The 19,370-nt window shown below is 36.9% G+C and overlaps 4 protein-coding genes across 8 annotated transcripts; 2 read left to right on the plus strand and 2 right to left on the minus strand.

The window, feature by feature from the left end:
• The first annotated feature begins 131 nt into the window (after positions 1-131).
• gtf2h3 (general transcription factor IIH, polypeptide 3) lies at positions 132-3,718 on the plus strand. Of its 3 annotated transcripts, none has more exons than XM_024274606.2 (13): positions 132-340; positions 422-501; positions 1,371-1,477; positions 1,561-1,703; positions 1,807-1,869; positions 2,068-2,097; positions 2,181-2,209; positions 2,285-2,359; positions 2,650-2,703; positions 2,864-2,932; positions 3,008-3,143; positions 3,223-3,259; positions 3,383-3,718. In XM_024274606.2, the coding sequence occupies exons 1-13, from the start codon at positions 331-333 to the stop codon at positions 3,450-3,452; spliced, it is 903 nt and encodes a 300-aa protein (XP_024130374.1). In that variant the 5' UTR covers positions 132-330; the 3' UTR covers positions 3,453-3,718. The 3 variants fall into 3 exon arrangements, with proteins under 3 accessions (XP_024130374.1, XP_024130375.1, XP_024130376.1); XM_024274607.2 differs by having other exon boundaries at positions 425-501; XM_024274608.2 differs by lacking the exon at positions 422-501 and having other exon boundaries at positions 133-340.
• A 401-nt stretch (positions 3,719-4,119) lies between these two features.
• Positions 4,120-5,931, minus strand: psmd9 (proteasome 26S subunit, non-ATPase 9). The gene is made up of 6 exons (XM_024274609.2): positions 5,748-5,931; positions 5,576-5,675; positions 4,985-5,178; positions 4,783-4,884; positions 4,513-4,601; positions 4,120-4,279 (listed from the first exon to the last, which is right to left on the minus strand). Exons 1-6 carry the CDS (start codon positions 5,871-5,873, stop codon positions 4,252-4,254), a joined length of 639 nt encoding a protein of 212 aa, XP_024130377.1. The 5' UTR covers positions 5,874-5,931; the 3' UTR covers positions 4,120-4,251.
• Positions 5,932-6,888: 957 nt separating this feature from the next.
• On the minus strand, positions 6,889-11,343 carry LOC112148531 (rab5 GDP/GTP exchange factor). Its single transcript, XM_024275717.2, has 9 exons — positions 11,087-11,343; positions 10,447-10,615; positions 10,224-10,351; positions 8,770-8,921; positions 8,566-8,635; positions 8,339-8,474; positions 8,159-8,253; positions 7,765-8,021; positions 6,889-7,694 (listed from the first exon to the last, which is right to left on the minus strand). The coding sequence occupies exons 2-9, from the start codon at positions 10,602-10,604 to the stop codon at positions 7,287-7,289; spliced, it is 1,404 nt and encodes a 467-aa protein (XP_024131485.1). The 5' UTR covers positions 10,605-10,615; positions 11,087-11,343; the 3' UTR covers positions 6,889-7,286.
• A 732-nt stretch (positions 11,344-12,075) lies between these two features.
• Positions 12,076-18,940, plus strand: cfap251 (cilia and flagella associated protein 251). Of its 3 annotated transcripts, none has more exons than XM_024275714.2 (21): positions 12,077-12,187; positions 12,417-12,675; positions 12,767-12,904; positions 13,018-13,127; positions 13,210-13,318; positions 13,502-13,582; positions 13,684-13,761; positions 14,549-14,590; positions 14,672-14,928; positions 15,015-15,191; positions 15,256-15,506; positions 15,606-15,757; positions 15,914-16,090; positions 16,176-16,360; positions 16,469-16,583; positions 16,661-16,824; positions 16,915-17,005; positions 17,912-18,055; positions 18,148-18,376; positions 18,473-18,574; positions 18,648-18,940. In XM_024275714.2, exons 2-21 carry the CDS (start codon positions 12,427-12,429, stop codon positions 18,770-18,772), a joined length of 2,976 nt encoding a protein of 991 aa, XP_024131482.1. In that variant the 5' UTR covers positions 12,077-12,187; positions 12,417-12,426; the 3' UTR covers positions 18,773-18,940. The 3 variants fall into 3 exon arrangements, 2 of the variants coding, with proteins under 2 accessions (XP_024131482.1, XP_024131484.1); XM_024275716.2 differs by having other exon boundaries at positions 18,473-18,559; XR_004948435.1 differs by lacking the exons at positions 18,148-18,376; positions 18,473-18,574; positions 18,648-18,940 and adding an exon at positions 17,662-17,753 and having other exon boundaries at positions 12,076-12,187; positions 17,912-18,050.
• The last annotated feature ends 430 nt before the right edge of the window (positions 18,941-19,370 follow it).

The following is a 19,370-nucleotide window of genomic DNA, read 5'->3' on the forward strand; positions in this document are numbered from 1 at the left end:
CCAGTAATTTTAATTCATTTTATACATGCTTAAAATTACAGTTTTCTGAGTACAGAGCTCTAAAAATGAAACTGACACAGAATTTCCACTAGGGGGCAGTAGCGTGATTTTGGTAAAATAAGAGAAGAAGAAGCTGCGCACAAAGTATGCGCAAACTACAAGAAAGAAGATCTTATTTGTTTTAATCATAGCAAGCTTCTTACATATTAGATAGAAAAAGTGAAAAGCTATTTCAGTTAATTTAATCTTTTGTATAATTGAATGAATGAAAACAGTTGCTTGGAGACTCACTAGAGGTTCTTAGTCTTTATGAATGGATGACATTTCGTGATGGCATCAGGTATGTCTTGTTATGGATTTCACATTTTCTTCACTAAGGTGAGATTTTCCCTCTGCTTACCTCCACTCTTATATTTGGCACAAGATGAAGTGAACTTGCTGGTCATCGTGGTGGACGTGAATCCGATATGGTGGGGCCAGCAAGCTCAGCGTGAACCAGAGGTTCTTTTTTACTCTCACGTACAAAACTTTGAGTGGGCAAAACACAAAAGCAGTACGAGTAAAAGTAACAGCCAACAAATAAAAGCACACAAATAATCCATAAAAAACAACATTTTCATATTATTGTACTAATTTATCCTATTTATCATGTGTTTTTTTCCCAAAGAAATGGATCAGTTCAGTGATGTTTGAATTTAAAGCAAAATTCATGAAATGAACAGTTGATGCCAATAGACTCCTTTTTTATTTATTAATATTTCTTATCACGTTTATTTAAATTAAAATAGAATGGATTCATGGTTTACTCAGTGACAACCAGAGAGTTTAATAATGACCACAATATACAGTTTTCTTTTACAGTAGACCTTAGTAGTTCATGGCCTTTTTGAGCATCTTTTCTAAGTTTCAAATTCACTTTAATAATTTACTTTAAAACCTGTTTTTGTGGCAGTGCTTGATATCAATCTTTTAAGTATAACCCAGGTTCCTTTTTTGCAAAAAGACTTTTTAAAATGATGTTAATAAACCTAAAACTGGACAAAAGAAATCCTACGCAGTAAAATTTGTCACTTTTTACTTCTAAATTTAAGAACAAACTGTTTTTATGTTTTAAAACAAAGACCAACAATATACAGATAAAATAAAAACGTTGTTTTGATGTATCATGTCTTCATTTTTTCTGTTGAGAGAATAAATCTGTTAAAATACCACAGATTGCTTAGGATGCACCTTTTGAAAGTCTTAATGATTTTATAAAGTTTGAAATCAGACTATTAACTCAAGCAGTACTGCAGAAAGCCCTCATTAGCTTTTATTGCACTGGATACTCAATTGTTGAAATTCTAAAACATGTTTCTGTCATTGTCCAGTTTACTCTGTCCAAGTGCCTGGATGCAGTCATGGTGATGGGAAACTCCCACCTGGCTTTGACCAGAACAAACAAGCTGGCTGTGATTGCCAGTCACTGCCAAGACAGGTACCTTAAAAAATAGAGCAAGCTAATACTTTCACTAAAACTAAAATATTTCTTTTTCATTCATTTGATCTCTTTCCTTTCAGTCACTTCCTCTATCCCAGTAAAAGTTTGGGAGGAGGAGACGGTGCTGCAGATGACGTATCCTCCACCAGAGACGGGAAGTACGAGCTCCTGGCCGTAGCCAACAGCACTATCGCTGAAGAGATCAGGAATGTCCTGTCAAAAGGTGAATGAGCATACAAAACTTTATTTTCTGAATATTGTTAAAATAATCATTAAAGTATGACTGTGGTATTTAATATTTAACCCATGCTGGTAATTATTTGTAGCGGAAGTGAGGGGCAATTCCACAGATACTCTGCTGGCCGGATCTCTTGCCAAAGCTCTCTGCTGTATCCTGACAAACTGTTTCGTCTTTCGTCAGTCCAGAAAACGAATCTTCACCAACATTTATTATTATAATAACTCTGTCATCACTTGTGCGGGTATTTGATTCCATTTTTTTTTTTAAAAGTGCTAAACAACTAAAATGCTTTTGCTTGCTAATAGCGATCTGCTTGACACATTTTCCTTAATGCTGTTATAAACAGACATTCACAGAGTCTCAAAAGAACTTGAAGGTAATGCTTCTCAAATCAGAATAGTCAATATTGACTTTTTTTTATCCCTTTACAATATACGTTTTGTTTATTTGTGTTTTTAGTTGGACAGGAGATTAAATCAAGAATACTGGTAAGTCTTCCACTCATGTATGAGTGCTTTTGTGACATCACTGAACTCTGAGCTCATCTCGTGTGTCTTGAACAGGTGATTAAAGCAGCCGAGGACTGCGCCCTTCAGTACATGAACTTCATGAATGTGATTTTCGCCGCACAAAAGCAGGTATGAGGATAAAACAGGTTCACATGTTTTAACGTTGGAATCTCCAATCAAGCTGCACTTCTGTTGTTTAATGAACTCTGTAAAATACATAAATTACACATTTAGTATGTTTTAAATGAAGAGTTTAATGTCACGTTGTTTTTAACTATATGGTGCTGTGGTTTTTGTTCTGGAAAACAAATTCCTCCTTAGGTTGCACTGTTGGTGTGAATGGGTTTGTGTGTATCCAAAGAGGTCGATTGGAAAAAATTGTCAACATAAAGGATTTTTTTTTCTTCTTTTTAAAACAGAACATCCTGATAGATGCCTGTGTCTTGGACTCAGACTCGGGGCTCCTTCAGCAGGTACTTTTCTCTTTTTGACCCCTTGAGTTTACAGTTTAGTATCACAGAAAGAATTGATATTTTTTTAATTGTCATCCAATGTGGACTACAGAGGAGCCTTTGGCCTCTTCAATTGTACGTCATTTGCACCACCGGAGCTGAAACTACTTTTTTTTTGTAGGCTTGTGATATAACTGGAGGCCTGTACTTGAAGATACCACAAAAATTAGCCCTGGCTCAATATCTTTTGGTAAGAGTTGATTTTTACATTCCTTTGGTGCAGTACTAGTGATTTATTGTTCATACTTTTGTGTTTTATTCCTAGTGGGTGTTCCTCCCAGACTCAGAGCAGCGTTCCCAGCTGGTATTACCGCCCCCTGCACACGTGGATTACAGAGCGGCGTGCTTCTGCCACCGCAATCTCATCGAAATTGGCTATGTGTGCTCTGTTTGTCTCTCAAGTGAGTAATTTAAAGCCACGCTATGAGGTTTCAGCAACAAATGCAGTTTAATGACACTTCGTTCTCATCTCTTTTGAAGTATTTTGCAACTTCAGCCCCATCTGCACAACATGCGAGTAAGTGTTTTTCCTTTTTAAGATTCCACAAGGAAAATCTGTTTTTTTAATTGAAATGTGATTGTTTGCATCATTGAAGTCTATGCATTATGACCTAAGTTTTATTTTGTGTTGTTGTTTCAGGACTGCCTTTAAAATCCAACTGCCACAAATGGTCAAACCCAAAAAGAAGAAACTCAAGATGCCTGCATGATCAGCCTGCTTGTCATTCTTTTGTTGTCAAATAGAAAAAAAAAAAAGAAACTTTGTTGGTTTAGATATTTACAATTTAAAACAGGCTGGAAAACACAAACATGTCAAGACTGGCTTTTTGTCTATCTGGCATTCAGATCAAGGTCGCTGTCGACTTGCACAAAGTTAAATATTTTTTTGCCTAAATCCTTAGCAGTTACTTGTTTTTAAAATTGGGGAAAAACTGTACTTAACTCTTTGTTTTACTCAATAAAACCTATAATTTTATTCTGATTAAAACGTTTTTCCTGATTTTCTTAAACACATTAATTTCCAACCAGTGGTGGCAATTTTATGTCATTTTTATTGTTGTTTGATGATAACATTTTTATTTAACACTGCAAATAAAAAAGGGCCCCCTCATTAATTCTGAAGAAAGGAAGTGAAAATCCTTCTGACAAACACAAGTCAAAATCAATAAACCTTTTGAGATCATTCCAAAACATTTCCACAAATCTTTCAGATATTTTTCTTTCTTAAAATCGCTGTATCTTAAAGTCAAAGTCCCTCATTCAAACAAAGATGAGATTATAGAAAAAGCAAAATAGCTTTTTGCTCCACAGAAGGAAAACCCTGAAACTAACAGTCCCAACTTTTACACATGCAGAAAACTGTCTGCCAAGCCGACGTTCATTGAAATCTCTTGATCAAGTGTTCTTTATTGTCCCATATCTCAGCTGTAGGACTGCTTCATGTATACAAAGTCATTGTGAAATCACTCAAAAAAGGAAGGAAAAAGCACCAGAATGTAATCCTGCAGTTTATCTCTGGACAGGAAGGATGTTGCACCTATGAAAAGGAAAACAGACGGCATTAACAGATTTTGACTTAAAAAAAAAAAAAAAACTAGTCAAAACAATAAGAAATTATGGTATATGGTTGATTTACTAGTACTTCATTTAATAACAAAATAAAATGTATAGGTCTTACTTGAAAGACATCTGTATTTTAGCCTTTTACATTTAAATCAAGCTGTTTCTAGTAGAATCGATCCAAATATAAGTGCATGTAACAACACGTACCCCAGCAGACCTCTGCCAGACCATCTTTGTGGAGTGAGGGTCATCTGAACTTTTTGGCCAGACCTTATAACTCCAACACGCAGAGCTTTCTGCAAAAGAAACATGATGGAGCGATTCACAACGGAGTTAAAATCTAATGGAATTATTGGAGATTGGTATGGTTACAAAAGTGTGAATAAGATAAAATTGTTTATAAACAAAGCAAAAGACATTCTAGCAACAAAAATAGTTATTTTTAAAGAAAACCTACAGGACAAACTTTAAACTTACCCCTTCACTGTGTTGCACCACAGATGCAATATTCTGGAGGTTTTGAAAGTTTTTGGTATTTACAGAGCCAAACTCGATGACTTCATCTCCAACTCTGAGGCCCTTTAAGAAAAACAAACAAAAAAAAATGCTCATATTACTTTCAGTTTCAGCAAAACAAATAATTAGCTTGAAAATTCAAAAGAAGGAGAAATGCACTAACAGCTGCAGAGGCAGGTGAGCCTTCAGTCACAGTGTCAACTCGTGCAAAAGGAGGCGGCAGGGTGACCTCCTGCTCCATGGGCTCTTCTGAGGTCTCTGCTTGGTTTTGGTCTCGCTTGGCTTTCTCACAAGCGTGGAGCTTATGCAGGGCTTCCTCTATCTCTGCCATGATGGCCTTGTGATCGTTCTGGAGACCTGGAAAACCAAAAGAAATTTTAGTTTCAGAAGATTCACACAAAAAAATTTAAAATTAAATAAGTAAACAGAGGGAAAAGAACTGTAAATATATAGTTAGAGTCATTGCTGTTGTTTATAGGTCTTATTATATCTATTTATACATTTTGAACTTTGTTTGAAACGACACAGGATGAGTCAACCTATTGTGCAAATGACTACAAATAATATATATAGTTTTCTTTTTGTTAAAACATATATAATTTATCAACTGTGAAACGACCAGTGTACATTTTCTATCAAGAAATAGTTTTACATTTATAATCAAGTTATTTAAGAGACGGTCATCCCTTTTGTTGATCGAGACAATGACAGCTACTAGTCATGTTTAAAACTATTTTAAAAGTCTTATGCTTACATGATATGTTGTGTCTCGCTGTCCTGATTTGGTATAAATTCACATCAGCTCGAGGGTAACCCTCGGCGTCAACCAGTGGACCCTCGATTCCAACGCCCTGCTATAAAAACCGAAAAAAACATGTTTGGAAACACGAAAACTCGCAGTTTTTGAAACTGTGTGTTCAACTTACGTCCTCTAGGACATCAAAGTATGCTTTTATCTGCTCTTCAATTTCGTCTTTCTTTTTTATCAAAGCATTCACATCATCAATCGTTATATTTGACATTTCAGGAGAGTTTTCTTCTGTCATCTTCATTTTTGCTGATGGATATTATCACTACACTTCCTGTTTGTGTGACGCACTTCCTTGTTATTGTGCGCTGTTGCCAGACTGGCTCATTACCGCCACCTTCTGGTAGGGAGTACATATAATGCTTTTTCTTTTATTTATTTATTTATGTAAAAATATATCTGCCTGACTCCAACATCTGTGATGTGGCTTTTTATTGTTCAGGGAGATCATTTTTTGCATATAAATGAGGAATATTTGGTGATTTTAAAGCTGGCATTCAATTGTATTGGTATGATCTTCATTGTATACCGATATCAGGCATAAAAAGTGGCCACAGATTTCAATTACTGTTACTTAGCTTCAAATTTTTCTTGGTTTCTAGGATTAACGGATTGGCAGAGCAAGTCATGCAAAATGCTATTGGCAGAACATCTTTATAAATATCACAAAAAGGTACAAGTGTGCTTTGCCAAAACATCTCCAAGAAACAATCTTTTTTTATTATTACAAGATCTTCTGCTTCATTTAATCACTTTGGTGCTGCTCTATGACCTTATAATCTGTAATGATAATTGTTGTTGCACTACTACTGAAAATCAGACCATGTATTTTTTTAAACAAAAAAATTCTGAAGTGAAAGGGACATGGTGTGTCATGAAGTAAAATGATTAGATTTTTGGTTTAAATTTTTTAAAGTATTTCTATCCTGGAAGAGCAGATGAAAGTAGTGGAGATCTGAAAATGCTTCATTCAGTTAAAGGCATATCTATTATTGTACCAGCCATAACATTTTGTGTTAACTACATTCTGATGTTTTAAGAAAATAAAGTAATCAACAAGTCTTAATTTAAAGCTTTAATTTATTACTTCATATGAATATTGATTAGGATACATTTATTTAATGTTCATAAACTTTTCACCTGTTGTAACCAACTTTTGTACACTTTTTGTACAAATAATGACATTAAGTTGAAGCAATCTGCAAAAAAAAAGAAGCCACATCATACAGCTGTAACATAATCACAACCTTCACTTGTAGTGATCAAAAAAATAATTTCACATTTTAATCTGTTATTTTCCAACATTAGAGTGTATTCAGTGAACACAAAAAATACATCATGAAGTAGGCACCCTTACCCCCCCCATTAACCTTCCCTGAGTGTTCAATGTAACTTCATTTCATGTTACTAATGATACTAGACTGACAAGATTTCACCGCCTTCATATTAAAACATTAGTGCAAATTAATGTTAAAGTTAATAAAAGTCTAAATATGTCCAGAAATAACACAGTGAAATGTCAGGTGGCTTTAAAAGCACCTTCTTGAGTTAGAACTTGTGCAAATGTAGAAGATAAATAATGTTTCTCCTGAAAGCTTAGTTACGTTGCTGGTTTTTGTGCCATTTGAGGAGATTCTGGTAAGACAGCGATGAGTCTTTAATCTTCTGGAGATGCATGAGGATCACAAAGGATAGACGCCGAGTTTTCTTCATTATCACCTTCTCTGTGTTGACCCTGATCTGATACTGAAGCCAGCTGACCGACCTCGGCTTGTGCGGTTATCTCCTCCTCAGCTTTGGTAAACTGGGCAGTTGCTTCATCAATCTGAGAGTGAACATCTTGAACCCAGTTCTGGAGCTGCATGCCGAGATCATCCACTCCCTGGTGAAGTTTCTCGTGTCTGCCTTGCAGCTCTTCCAACAGACGCTGCGTGTCTCTGGCCACTTGATGCCTCTTTGCTGCTACGGAGGGCGCACGCTGACCCCTCATGTAGCTCTCAAAATCTTCAGGGCTCAGGTTGAGAGCTGGTCCATCCAGCTTCTCAATGAAGGCAACCGCACATGACTAAATAAAGGAAAAACACAAAATGATTGCAAAAGCAGCTCTCACTTTGGAAGCTTCAAAGCTCACTTACCAGGTTGGTGAAGTAGTAGCCGGTCTCTCCTGCCATGAGACTGTGAGGGAGCCCAAAGCGAATCATGTACTGCATGTTGGAGTGCAGGCGGGGCGGGTTGGCCTTGAGCACAACGTAAACCAGGCCGGACAAGAAGTCATCGGCATTGGCGGGCTCACTGCTGGACACAGCGAGCGCCTCGAAAATGTGCTGACAGCATTTGGACACGCATGCAAGTTTGTCCTGCGGGGCTCTTTTGGCATCCATTTCAATTATGGCTGTTGAAAAATACAGTGTCAGATTTCTTCTTATGCTTTTATGGAACTTTTTTTACAGTGCAAATCAGAGATTTAAAGTTTAAAAGTAAAAAGACAGAAGAAAAATGTTTTTCATTTAAATGAATCTTAAAAATTACCTGTTATTGCACTCAAAAAGGGGTCTCCTGTGACTGGAATCTTCTCACTTGGAAAAGGAACACTCAACATTTGTGCAGTGACCCAGTTTAAGGAGCTGCGGCACAACGACGTGTGGAAATCATACCTCAGATTAGAAAAAAAAACAAAACCAAAGAACTCAAATAAAAAAGAAGAGCTACCGTATCCGTCTTTGGAGAGCCAGGTCCTTCTGTTCATCATCACAGCTGTCGTGGCAGAACACCCATTTGTGCAGTCGTGTCATTATCAGCTTCTCTACATGCTCCATTATCTCAGTGACCTGAGCTTCAGGAAAACCTTAAAATAATAAGTGGATCCATTAGAGTTCCCGTTGGACCTTTGGATTTTGAAAACACCTCAGGAAATGAGATGGAAAAACTGGACTTACTTCTAAAATGCTCAGAAAAAGATTGGTAGAAGTCTTGCACGTGGTCCGACTGTTTCTGTACCGGCAGATCCTTTACAAAAAAAAAAGAATCTTTGTGTATTTCTATAATCTGCTTATAGATCAGCAAAGAACTTGAGTTCAATAAATCTGTCTTTAGGATTAGTCACATTCAGGTGAAAGGGGAACATTCATGCACATAATTACATGGCAAGCCTTCATTGTGTTCAGGAAAGCTGTGCAGCGGGACTGCAGACGCTGTGACGGCGGGCTCCGCAGGATCTTTAGGAAACCAGGGAAGTCACCAGGTTCAAGGCTCTGGTAGGCTTGTAACATCTTTGCATGACTTTCTGAGGACTCTACAGAGACAAAGAACATCATTCTGTGTTTAAGAACAGACTGTTATGTTGACACTCGCAAAAAAAGCCACCAAATAGTTTAAGTTTTATTTTGAAAATCTTCTCTATTGTTTATTTTCTCATCTCAAAAAAGAAATCCTTCAAGAATCAAAATTTATCTATTTGTAAATGAGCTGATATATCGTTCATAGACACAATTAAAATGCTCAGGATCCATCACTCAAACTAGAAAAGAGAGTTACCAAAAACATGAGATTTTATTTTAAACTACTATCAGGTGGACTGGTCAGAAACCAGATCTCAGTCTGCTTGATACTACAATCATAATGGGCATTTGATGCGAGTTCAAGCACACACATAAACCCAATGGTGTTCACACTGGAAAACCAGGGAGGGCCTTCTTCTTCTTTTTCCTTTGCCACTGTTTACAAGCACATGTCCACCACCTACAGTCAAGAGAATCTGATCACAGAGATAAAATATGACGCTCGAAAATTAATAGCCAGAAGTCCCTCCCCCTGTCGGAGTCAGACCCAAAAAAACATACCGGTAGTTTGCGCACAAAATCATTGGCTAGAAGTCCTCGACCCCCCCATTTTAAGCTTTTGAACTTTTTTCCCTTTGACATGCCATGACTGCTTACGTGATCAGCTGATTCACAGAGAAAAAGCGTCATTTAAACGGTAAACGGGTGTAGTTATACAAATTTGAACGTTTGTTAATATGAAATACAAAAATTAACGTTCTCTGTCCCATTTGAAGCTAATCTTTCACATTAAACTGTAAGACAGGCATGTAAAAGCTTGAAAGCAAATAGTTCTGAAAGCTTTTAAAATATTATTTTTGATAGGGTTTCCTAAAGTTGAGGAAACTTCCGCTTACGTAACCAACTAAAGTTGCAAAATTTCCGCTTCCGGCTAAAGATTGTTTCTTGCATGGCACCAGTGGCACCTCCTGACAGCTGGAAGAGGCTTGGTGGTCACAGCTGTAGAAATCACAGCTCTATTCCAATATATGAAAGTTTGACCTAGTTAAACTTACAAAACCCATTAAATAGTCAGGTTTTTATGCATGTAGAGCCTAAAACAGTCATGAAAACCTGCATAGCAACACAGGAACTTGGGAGTTTTGCTTGCAGATACTTGAAATGCATGTTTTTATAGACTTTTGATTACATAGTAATGAGATGACATTTAAACTTTAGAATATTTCATTCATGCATTTTCCAAATGTGTTAAAGAATTTGATACACCTGACATTTCAGACTTGATGGGACTGAAACCAAACTGCTTGAAAGATTACCTTGAGGTCTGGGAGGAGACAAACTGCCCCAGAAGAGTCTCCTCACTGTGTTAATGCGACGGCTTTTTTCAAAGTTCTTCTTCTCCTCAAATTTAGAGAATGTGGGGGAGGCTTCATCGTTTCTTGGTCTACAGTAAACACACACGTCAAGCCTTCAACTCTTTTTTTATTAATCAGATTTTAACTTTACCATATGGTACCACGTGACACCACAAGTGTCTACCTTGGGTCTTGCCTTGGGGTGCTGGCAGAGCGAGATCCATCTCTCCAGCACTTGGAGCAGAAGCCTTGCCATGCAGGATTTCCATAGAAACCACAGGCATTTTTGCAGAGAAGTTCCTCCTGGGTCACTCGGATTCCTCTTTGCTTTTCTGTCCACATTGTAGTTCTCACTTTCATGCAAATCCCCCATGTGAGAAAACAAGTTATTCATGAGCTACAAAAGTTACAATAATGATTAAGTAAACATGCTTTTGTAAACTTTTGTTTATGTAAAGGGCCAAACTCATACTGTACATAAAACTAGTTTTTTTATTTGTTTGTTCTTTAATGCAAATTGTTAAAAATCAGACACTGACTGAGATGTGTACTTCTTTAGAGTTGTTTTGCTTCCTAAAAGCTCCAATCAACATGTGTTTATTTGGCTTTAAATCCATAGTCACGCGGGAGCCGGACTGAAGGTCTGCAGGCTAATTTGTCATTAAGAGAAATACATTTTAACCACACTCTGTTAGATAATCCATGTAAAGCCCGATCAGCTGACTGTCAATCAGGAGAATCAGGGGTAAAAATATAATAGAGTAATATTAAGGCGGAGAATCCTATCAAAGTTAAACGTGTAGTTTAAAAAGGGGGATGCTTACCTGTCAGTCAAAGAGCGGGTAAAACATTACAAACTCCAGTGCCTTCTAGTAAACGCCGTATTCTGTCTTCCCTTATCCTAAAACTTCGACATTTAGCATGAAGACAGTAAAAGCTCTCTACTCTTCGAATGGATAAGCAAACAATTGAAAAAAAATATAAGGAAAATAAATGTTGTTTGAAAGTACGAGAGAAGTAAAAAGGCTTGACACGTAGCTAAAAGTTAGGAGGCTTCTGTGAAACCGGAAATACGTAGTAGAAATACTTGGTGGAACCTGATGGATTCAATTAATCTTTTCAAAATAAATTAATATTTGTGTCAAATTTATATTTGTCGCTCGTGTTGAAAAATGCATTATGGCCATACATATATGTGCATGACACAACACGGTGCTACTTGCACTGCGTTTTTAATTTCTTGAGCTATGGCAAAACTTCGCTTCGTATTTCATTTTAAAAACTTTATTCTGAAGGTGGCATCCGGAATGACTTTTGAGCGTGAAATCCAGCTTGATTATGACGTTTCTTATCTGAGTACATGAATACAAATTTTTTCCCTGTCTAATCCAGTTTTTAAAAGAAAAGAAAGAAAAAAGAAAATAAAATGAATAAAGGGGACATTATATACGCCCCTAAAGAATCACTGAGTTTCACTGGGTTTAGATATATTTTTGAAAATATTATGTTTAATTTAGGCACATTTAGGCAACACGTTTGGAGGAACTGCTAATAAAACACAACAGGAACGAGACGATCTTTTGAAAATCCGTAAGATTTTACCTTATTATAGAGCACCCCAGGCATTTTGGTGACAGCCACATTTTAATAAAGAATTTACTGATCTAATCTCAATCCATTTTTTTCTGGTAAACTTTGAATTAATTAATCTGAGTGGCTGCCCATAGCAAGATTTCTGATAGAGTTTTATTGATTGATAAAATACACTTTGATGATAATAAAAACACTCGCAGTTGGAATAAAAATCCCGATGGGCTTTTAATTTGAAAAGCCAAACAGGAATCGCTCATTTGGTTCCTGACTTCTCGTGGTAACCACAGTAACTAGGCAACCAGACGCTAACTCCGGTGATTTTAAGGACTAAGGTTGGTTGTTTTTCTTTTGAAATGTGAAGTTTGAGCCTAAACACTAATTTTCAATGTAAATTTCGTTTTTTTCAAATAAGTGTTTTATACTATTATCAATAGTTTTGTTTACTTATAGAGTGACACTTCAATTTTTTCTAATTTTGCTTTATTGTGGTTTTAAAATAATGCTTTATCAACATAATTCAAAGTTTGTTGTTTTGCCAAATGTGTCAAATGTTCTCATCAGCCTTGACACAATGTCAGAAAAAGAAGATGATAAGAGCAAAGGTGAAAATCAGCAAGCTGCAGACCCCACCCAGGACAGTGGAGCCACAGCTGAGGATGAGGAGGAGAAAGGAAAGAGCAAAGATGAAGACACTGCAGGCTGCCAAAAAGTAGAAAACAAGGCTGACTATTTGCATGTGGCTGGGGAGTCTCAAGTCTACACAGCAACTAAAGACACACTCTTCTCAAAGAATACATCTGTGGCTGAAACCCAAGCATTAGTAAGAATGTTCTTTGTTCTTGTGTAGTGATGAAGATTTAATTATTTCTTTGCATTTGCTTTTAGAAAATAATTGCATGTTTTCCATCTAGTCACCAAAGTGGGTCTTTGGGATAAATTCAGACTTTCCTGTCTTCACTCTGCAAGACAAAGATCAGCTGGTTCTGCTGTATACGTCAGGATTTGGAATCATATACAATCACACTTTAAACGTCCAACACATTCTGCAGGTACAATTCCCCAGTACAACATTGTTAGATATAGTCTCTTGTTATGAAGAGTTTAAAACGATTATTTAAGAGACTGTCATTATATTTTTTTCCCACTTTTTTACCATTTCTAGGGTCATTCAACCAACATCTCCTGTATGTGTTTGAGTGAGGACAGACGTTGGATTGCAACAGCAGACTGCGGGTCTGAGAGCATGGTCATAATCTGGGATGCCTATTCTGGGTAATGATTGATGCCTAACACACATTTTAATGAATGATTGTTTTGATTCTTGATCATCTTCATATTTTTTGTCATCTTTGAGCCTTCCTGTTCAAACCTTATTCAACTGCCATCCTCCTGGAGGTGTGATTGGTGTGGCATTTTCAAGCAACACTAAACATCTGGTAACCCTTGGGCGTGAAAACATTCAAGTGAGTGAAATATGACTAATATAAACAGATTTATTGAAAAACGTAAAATATTTTTTAAATATTTAGGGATTTTTTTAAATTAACCTCTTAATGTTTTATAAAAAAAAATAAAAAACCAAGCAAGGTTTTTTCAGTTGCATAAAACATTGCAATGAGGTGAAACCTTTTCGTTATTTTTTTTAGTGTGTGTGTGTTTGGGATTGGATCACAGACTCCCAAAAGCCAGTCTGCTTTACAGAAATCAACCCTGAATATGGTTTTCAAGTAAGGAAACATTATATTACTTTAATGTACATCTTACAGTGTTTTAACTGAAGAGGACTGGTAATAAAACTCACTGTTGTGATTTGTGGTTTTTTTTTCAGAAGTACGTCGCTTACAGGCCGAATGACGGCATTCAGCTCCTTACTGGAAGTGAAAGTCATGTGCTGTTCTACTGCATAGTAAGACGTGCAGCAAAAATGCACTCATGTAGAAACCATGTTTTTATCATCTCCCACACACATTGTTAATGTGTATAAGGGGATACTTTAAACTATATTTAAAGAAAAAATGGACAAAAAACTAATTTTTAGTGTCAATTAGTTCTCTTCTGTACATTTTATACTCATTGTTAATCTTGTAAACAATTTATTTTAAATGCCATGTGACATAACTGCTTCTCTGTGAGTGACGTTAACCAGTAATTCTAGATTGTTCAGAATTACTGCCAGTAAAAGTTAGTCATTTCCTCAATCCCTTTTCTACAAGTTGTTAAACCACCGTCCCTGTCTTGTAGCATTATGTAACAAATAAAAACAACATGTAAACATTTCTGTCATGACACTACATGGTTTTTTGTTTATTTTTTTGCTTTAAAGTTGTTCTTTTTCCATTTGACATCTCCTTTGGACTTTTTGCAGTCTGAAACAAAGACTTTTAAAATAATTTTGCTGTTTTTTAGATTTTATTTTCAGATTTAAAAGTAAAAGAGAAACAGTAAAATTAGCATAAAAAAATCCAGATGTTAATCCAAGTATGTTTTGGATTAGTGGAAATCCTCAAATTAACGGTATACCACTAACATCCATATCTAAGTTTTCCTTTCTTTTTTAGTTAGCTGTACATAAACATTATTTAAAAAAGAACAAATGTACGTTTTTCTGCATCATATTCAAATATTTAGTTTGAAAATATTCATATAATTTTCTTTTTCTGTTCACTCACTAAAGAAATTTGTCTTTTTTATAGGTGGAAAGAAATCTAGAGTACTTGGCACTGGGTCTCAAGAGGGTAGGCATAAAAAGCAGAATATCATAAAACAGGGCTTATATTTATGAGTGCTACACAGAGACTGCTTCTCTTTCTTTGCAGTTCATGAAAGCAGACAAATGTGCTGCTGGAAGAGCAGTTCCACCTTTATCTGACCCCTCGACAACCACCCACCAATCCAACATGTCTTGGTCTCTGTTTCACCTGAGAATGCCCCGGATCCTGACAGTCATCGGTCGGGACGTTGTTGTGTGGGACGTCACTGAGGACTTGGTCGAAAACCAAATCCTGTCAGACAAAACAATTGTGCATCTTTGTCTACAGGACAACCCGATTACTGCTCTCACCATGGCTGATGGGTAACCAACGCCAGTGTAACGATAACTGTAGCTTCTGCAGAACTAGTCTGTCATATTTACCTTCTCTGTCATCTGATCTCCCACAGCCTCGTTATAACGGGAGACACAAAAGGAGAAATCTGCTTTTATGATGATACATTGAGTCTTCTCTGTTGGTACAAGAATTTCAACTTGGATCCTATTGCTTCCATTTCGTTTACCAAAGAGTGTAACAAAGGACACACACAGGAATGCGTTCAGGAGGATGAAGCAGTGATAATGGGGTAAAAGAAATAAATGTTTTTGAATCCTAAAATTTCAAGTCATAACTTTTTTTTTTCTTCCCAGGAAGCTTTTGATATGTACAGTCACTTCTACCGTCCTGCAGCTGAACACACAGAGTGGCAGCATTCAGACTCTGGTGCATGGGGAACGTGAACTGCACCACGCAGTCGCATGCCACCCCAGTCGGCCTTTTGTGGCATTGGGAAGTCAGCTGGGAATTTTGAAAGTATGGGATTATAAAAAAAACACAGTGACCGACCGGAGGGTCTTTGAAACGGAGGGGAGCATCCAGTGTGTCTCTTTTGACCACAACGGTAAACCAAGATATTCATGCACTCTATTTACATGATGGCTTGCTGCTCCTTTGTTTGTGTACAGTTAAAATAAAAACTTGTTCTTTTTGCACTAAGCAGGAATCTACCTTGCTGTTGGCTTCAGCAGTGGATCTGTTCAGATACTCAATGCCAATGCAATTCAAAGTGATTCAGCTGAGTCCTTGCGCTGCACTACAGACAGCATCCATCTCATCGCCTTCTCTTCAGACTCACAGTATCTCGCAACTGCAGTAAGCACATCTGTAAAATGTTTTAGTTTAACTGGTTTAGTCTGACTGAACATGCGGTTAATCTGATGTTGTTTCCAGAGTAACTTGAAGAGTTTTTACTGTATTTACCTCTAGTAATGCATACATTTTTTTAAATATATTATTATTCACGTTTAGGATGCTGGCAAAGCTCTGACAGTGTTCCACATGCAGAGAAATGAAGGTTCTCTGCCTCAGTGGATTTGTCTGGACAGATACCACTCTCACTCCAAGCCCATCACAGATCTTCTTTTTGGGCTTCATTTGGACAACACCTACCCAAGACTGCTCTCACTAGGAATGGACAGACAACTGGTCAGTCTACTATGGTGCATTTGACTATTTCCTACAATAGTTTTTGCTAATTTACGACATTTATTTCATGTGACTTATAAAACAGGTGGAGTACGACCTGGAAAAGAGCTCAGCAGGCCAGCTCATCATCAAGAGCTCTGATCGCATTGAGCAAAGCGCCGTTCCATTGTGCATGACGTGGTTTCCTCCCCTGACAACAGAGCAGTTTCTTCTTATTGCCTCAGACCAATACAAGATGAAACTCTTCAACAGCATGACCAAGATGTGCAGGTTGATAGTGGACCGTGTGATCAGACTTTTTGTCATTTATGGGTGTTGCTTCAAATCACAGTTAGGAAGCATTATTACATGTTTGTGTTCCATGTTCCACCAAAACAGAAAGACTGTCCAGGGCCCAACACTTGGCTCTCCTATCAGGCAAATGATGGTTCTTCCGAAGCATAAAGAACCCGAAATGATGTCGTATCACCTGGCTTTCATCACAGACGATAGGGTCAGTGGGAAATGTCTTAATAATATATGCACTTTTCCCACATCATTTTATGACTAAACGGCCTGTATGCGCTGTAGCTTGGTCTCCAGATTTTGCCTGTGGATGGGAACCCGTACAAGTCCACTGAATTGATCTGCCATGCAACAGGAGTGTCCTCTGCATCCTGCTCCTATGATGGGAAATGTATTTTTACCACAGGAGTCTCTGACCGCAGTTCCATCATGTGGGAAATTAATCTGAAGTAAGGATTAGTCATTTCTACTTCAGCAGTAGAAGACAAGTGTGATCACTGATAGTTTTTGAAGAAAATCTTCTCCTTTGTGTGACTCAGTGTGTTGCAGGCTGCAGCAGCTTTGGGAGGAAAGGATATGACTCCCTTTTATTCCCAGTTAGACGGAGGACGAGAGGGCAAGTTTTATAGAGTGAGTTGTGTGTGTTTATGTTTGTACTGAATGCATGAACCAACTAAAATGTGTTAAAACTGTCTTGCTTGGATATTCATAAGACTGTTGAACCGACTATCCTAAATACCGTAGCCTAAGTGGGTCATTTTGTATTTAAATGTTTTGTCTTTTCTTCAATTTCAATTACACGAAATGGTTCAATGGCACGTAACACTATGTTGAAATATTGTGTTCTGTATTTTTAAACACAAAACTGATTTTCACTGTTAGGAAAGCACATACAAACTAGCGGAGAGTCTGATCAAGCCTCCTCTTGAGGAGCGTCTTTCAAAATCTTTTTTATTCTTCTTCCTTTGTCTGCATGAACCGATAATTTTCTTTTCTTACCAAACAGTAATCCAGATGTGCCATATACTTAGTATATTGTCTGTCACTGATACACTCTATAGCAAAGTCATCAGAATATCCTAAGTGAGGATACAATGTTAAATTGCGCTGGAATTCTTAGTTGTAGAAAATAAAAAGCTTGGAAAGAGTTGAATCCTCTGATCCTGTAGTGAACATTTTCCAAGCATACCGCCTTTTAGTCCTATATATATTGTGCCTTGTCTGTCAATCAGTAAACCGGTCAGTTGGGTTGACCTCCATCTGCATGTTTTGGATCTTTCTTACAGGAATTGTGTGGGAAATCTGAATTGTGTTGAAAATCTAAAAAAAAAAAAATCCAATATTATGATATTCTTTGAGTCCCACATCTTTTCCACGTGTAAGTAGTAAAAAAGCATTTTTTGGAAATTGTGAAATTTGTATTTTAAGTGGAAATCTTCCTATTTATACATGCAGGACAATACAAAACAGAAAAAAATAAAAAAAATAATCAGAAACTTTTTTTTTAAATGTGAGAAAAATCTGTTGTTTCTTAAGGACATGGAGGATTGTTTCTATTTCTGCCAAGTCCGTCATTATGGCTCTAGCTTGATGAAGAATCAACCAGTGCCGACAGAAATTCCGTTGTCAGAGGTTCCCTCCTTAATGAGAGCTGTAGGCTACTTTCCTACAGAACAAGAGGTATGTAACGAAAAACATCAGAGAATTTTATCCTTCAAAACTATACTAACATCATGTTTGTTTGTTTTTTCTTGTTTTTTTTTTTTTACCAGATAGAAGACATGCAGAATGAGGTCAAGTTCAGCAGGTATGCAGAAACTGGAAAGTATGTAACAGACATTGACTTACAGGAGTGTATCAAGCTGTATATCAACCACCGGCCAGCCTTTGGCATCTCTCACAATGAACTCGTTCAAGCTTTTCACGTTCTTGGTAAGAGTGAGAGTACAGCACAACCTGTTCTGCTGAGACATGAGCTGCTAGAACTTCTACAGACTCGAGGTACGTGTAAGTCAGAAAAAAATGTTCTACTGTATTTCTGCTGGCTCCATAATTTGCATGATGCCTGTCTAATATACATATTTTTGATAATCACAGGGGAACCTATGACCATGGATGAGGTGGAAGAGTGTTTTGCTACTCTTTTAGGCCTCAAATCAGAAGACAACAAGGAAGAAGAAGATTGTAGGCACCACAGAAGTAAAAAAAGTATAAATATTTCATACAAAAATACCTGAAAGACAGCAAACATTGTTTAACTTGTGTCATGCAGATGGAGAACATTTACTGGAGAGAGAAGTACCAGAGGAGATTTCACCGGAGACATTTACAGATTACATCTTAGGCTTTCCTCTTCCAAACAGGAAGGAAGGAAGCAGATCTCCTCCACCAGAGTGATTCACAGAAGACACAAGACGCTGTTACACTACATCATTTTTTTTTTCTTTGTGGAGTTTTCTTTTTCTTTTTACAGTTTTTAACCAGATCCCTACAACTATTGCTGCTTTATTTCATGTTTGGAGAAACAGCACAGGTTAACATTGATATTAAAGTAAAGATGATGACCAAAATGGTTGAGTCTGATAAGAAAGCAAAAATTGACTAGAGAGATTTTGGTCAGTAAATCATTTTTATTTCAATTGCAGTTTTCATGAAAGCATTTATTTCACAAACGGCTTTACATGCTCAAAACAAACCAAACGCTTACACAGAAGACAACGGTAATTAAAGAGTAATAACATTTTAATTTAAGTTCCATATGCTTTCATGTGCAAGAAACAGGTAGCCATTTTTTTTCACTTCTATGTCCTTTTAGAGGTTTCTTACAGTAACCCCCTTTTACAGAGTAGTCCACATTCTTTACAGCTGAAACCTATATACATATATATATATCTTTTTGGTGTAATTTCACGCAACAGTCTGTATTAATAATCCTGGACAAGTTTTATATTTATTAAAGTTAAGTTTAAAACAAACCACTTTTAACATATTTAAT

The sequence above is a fragment of the Oryzias melastigma genome, linkage group LG9, assembly GCF_002922805.2.
Source record: "Oryzias melastigma strain HK-1 linkage group LG9, ASM292280v2, whole genome shotgun sequence".
NCBI classification, from domain to species: domain Eukaryota; kingdom Metazoa; phylum Chordata; class Actinopteri; order Beloniformes; family Adrianichthyidae; genus Oryzias; species Oryzias melastigma.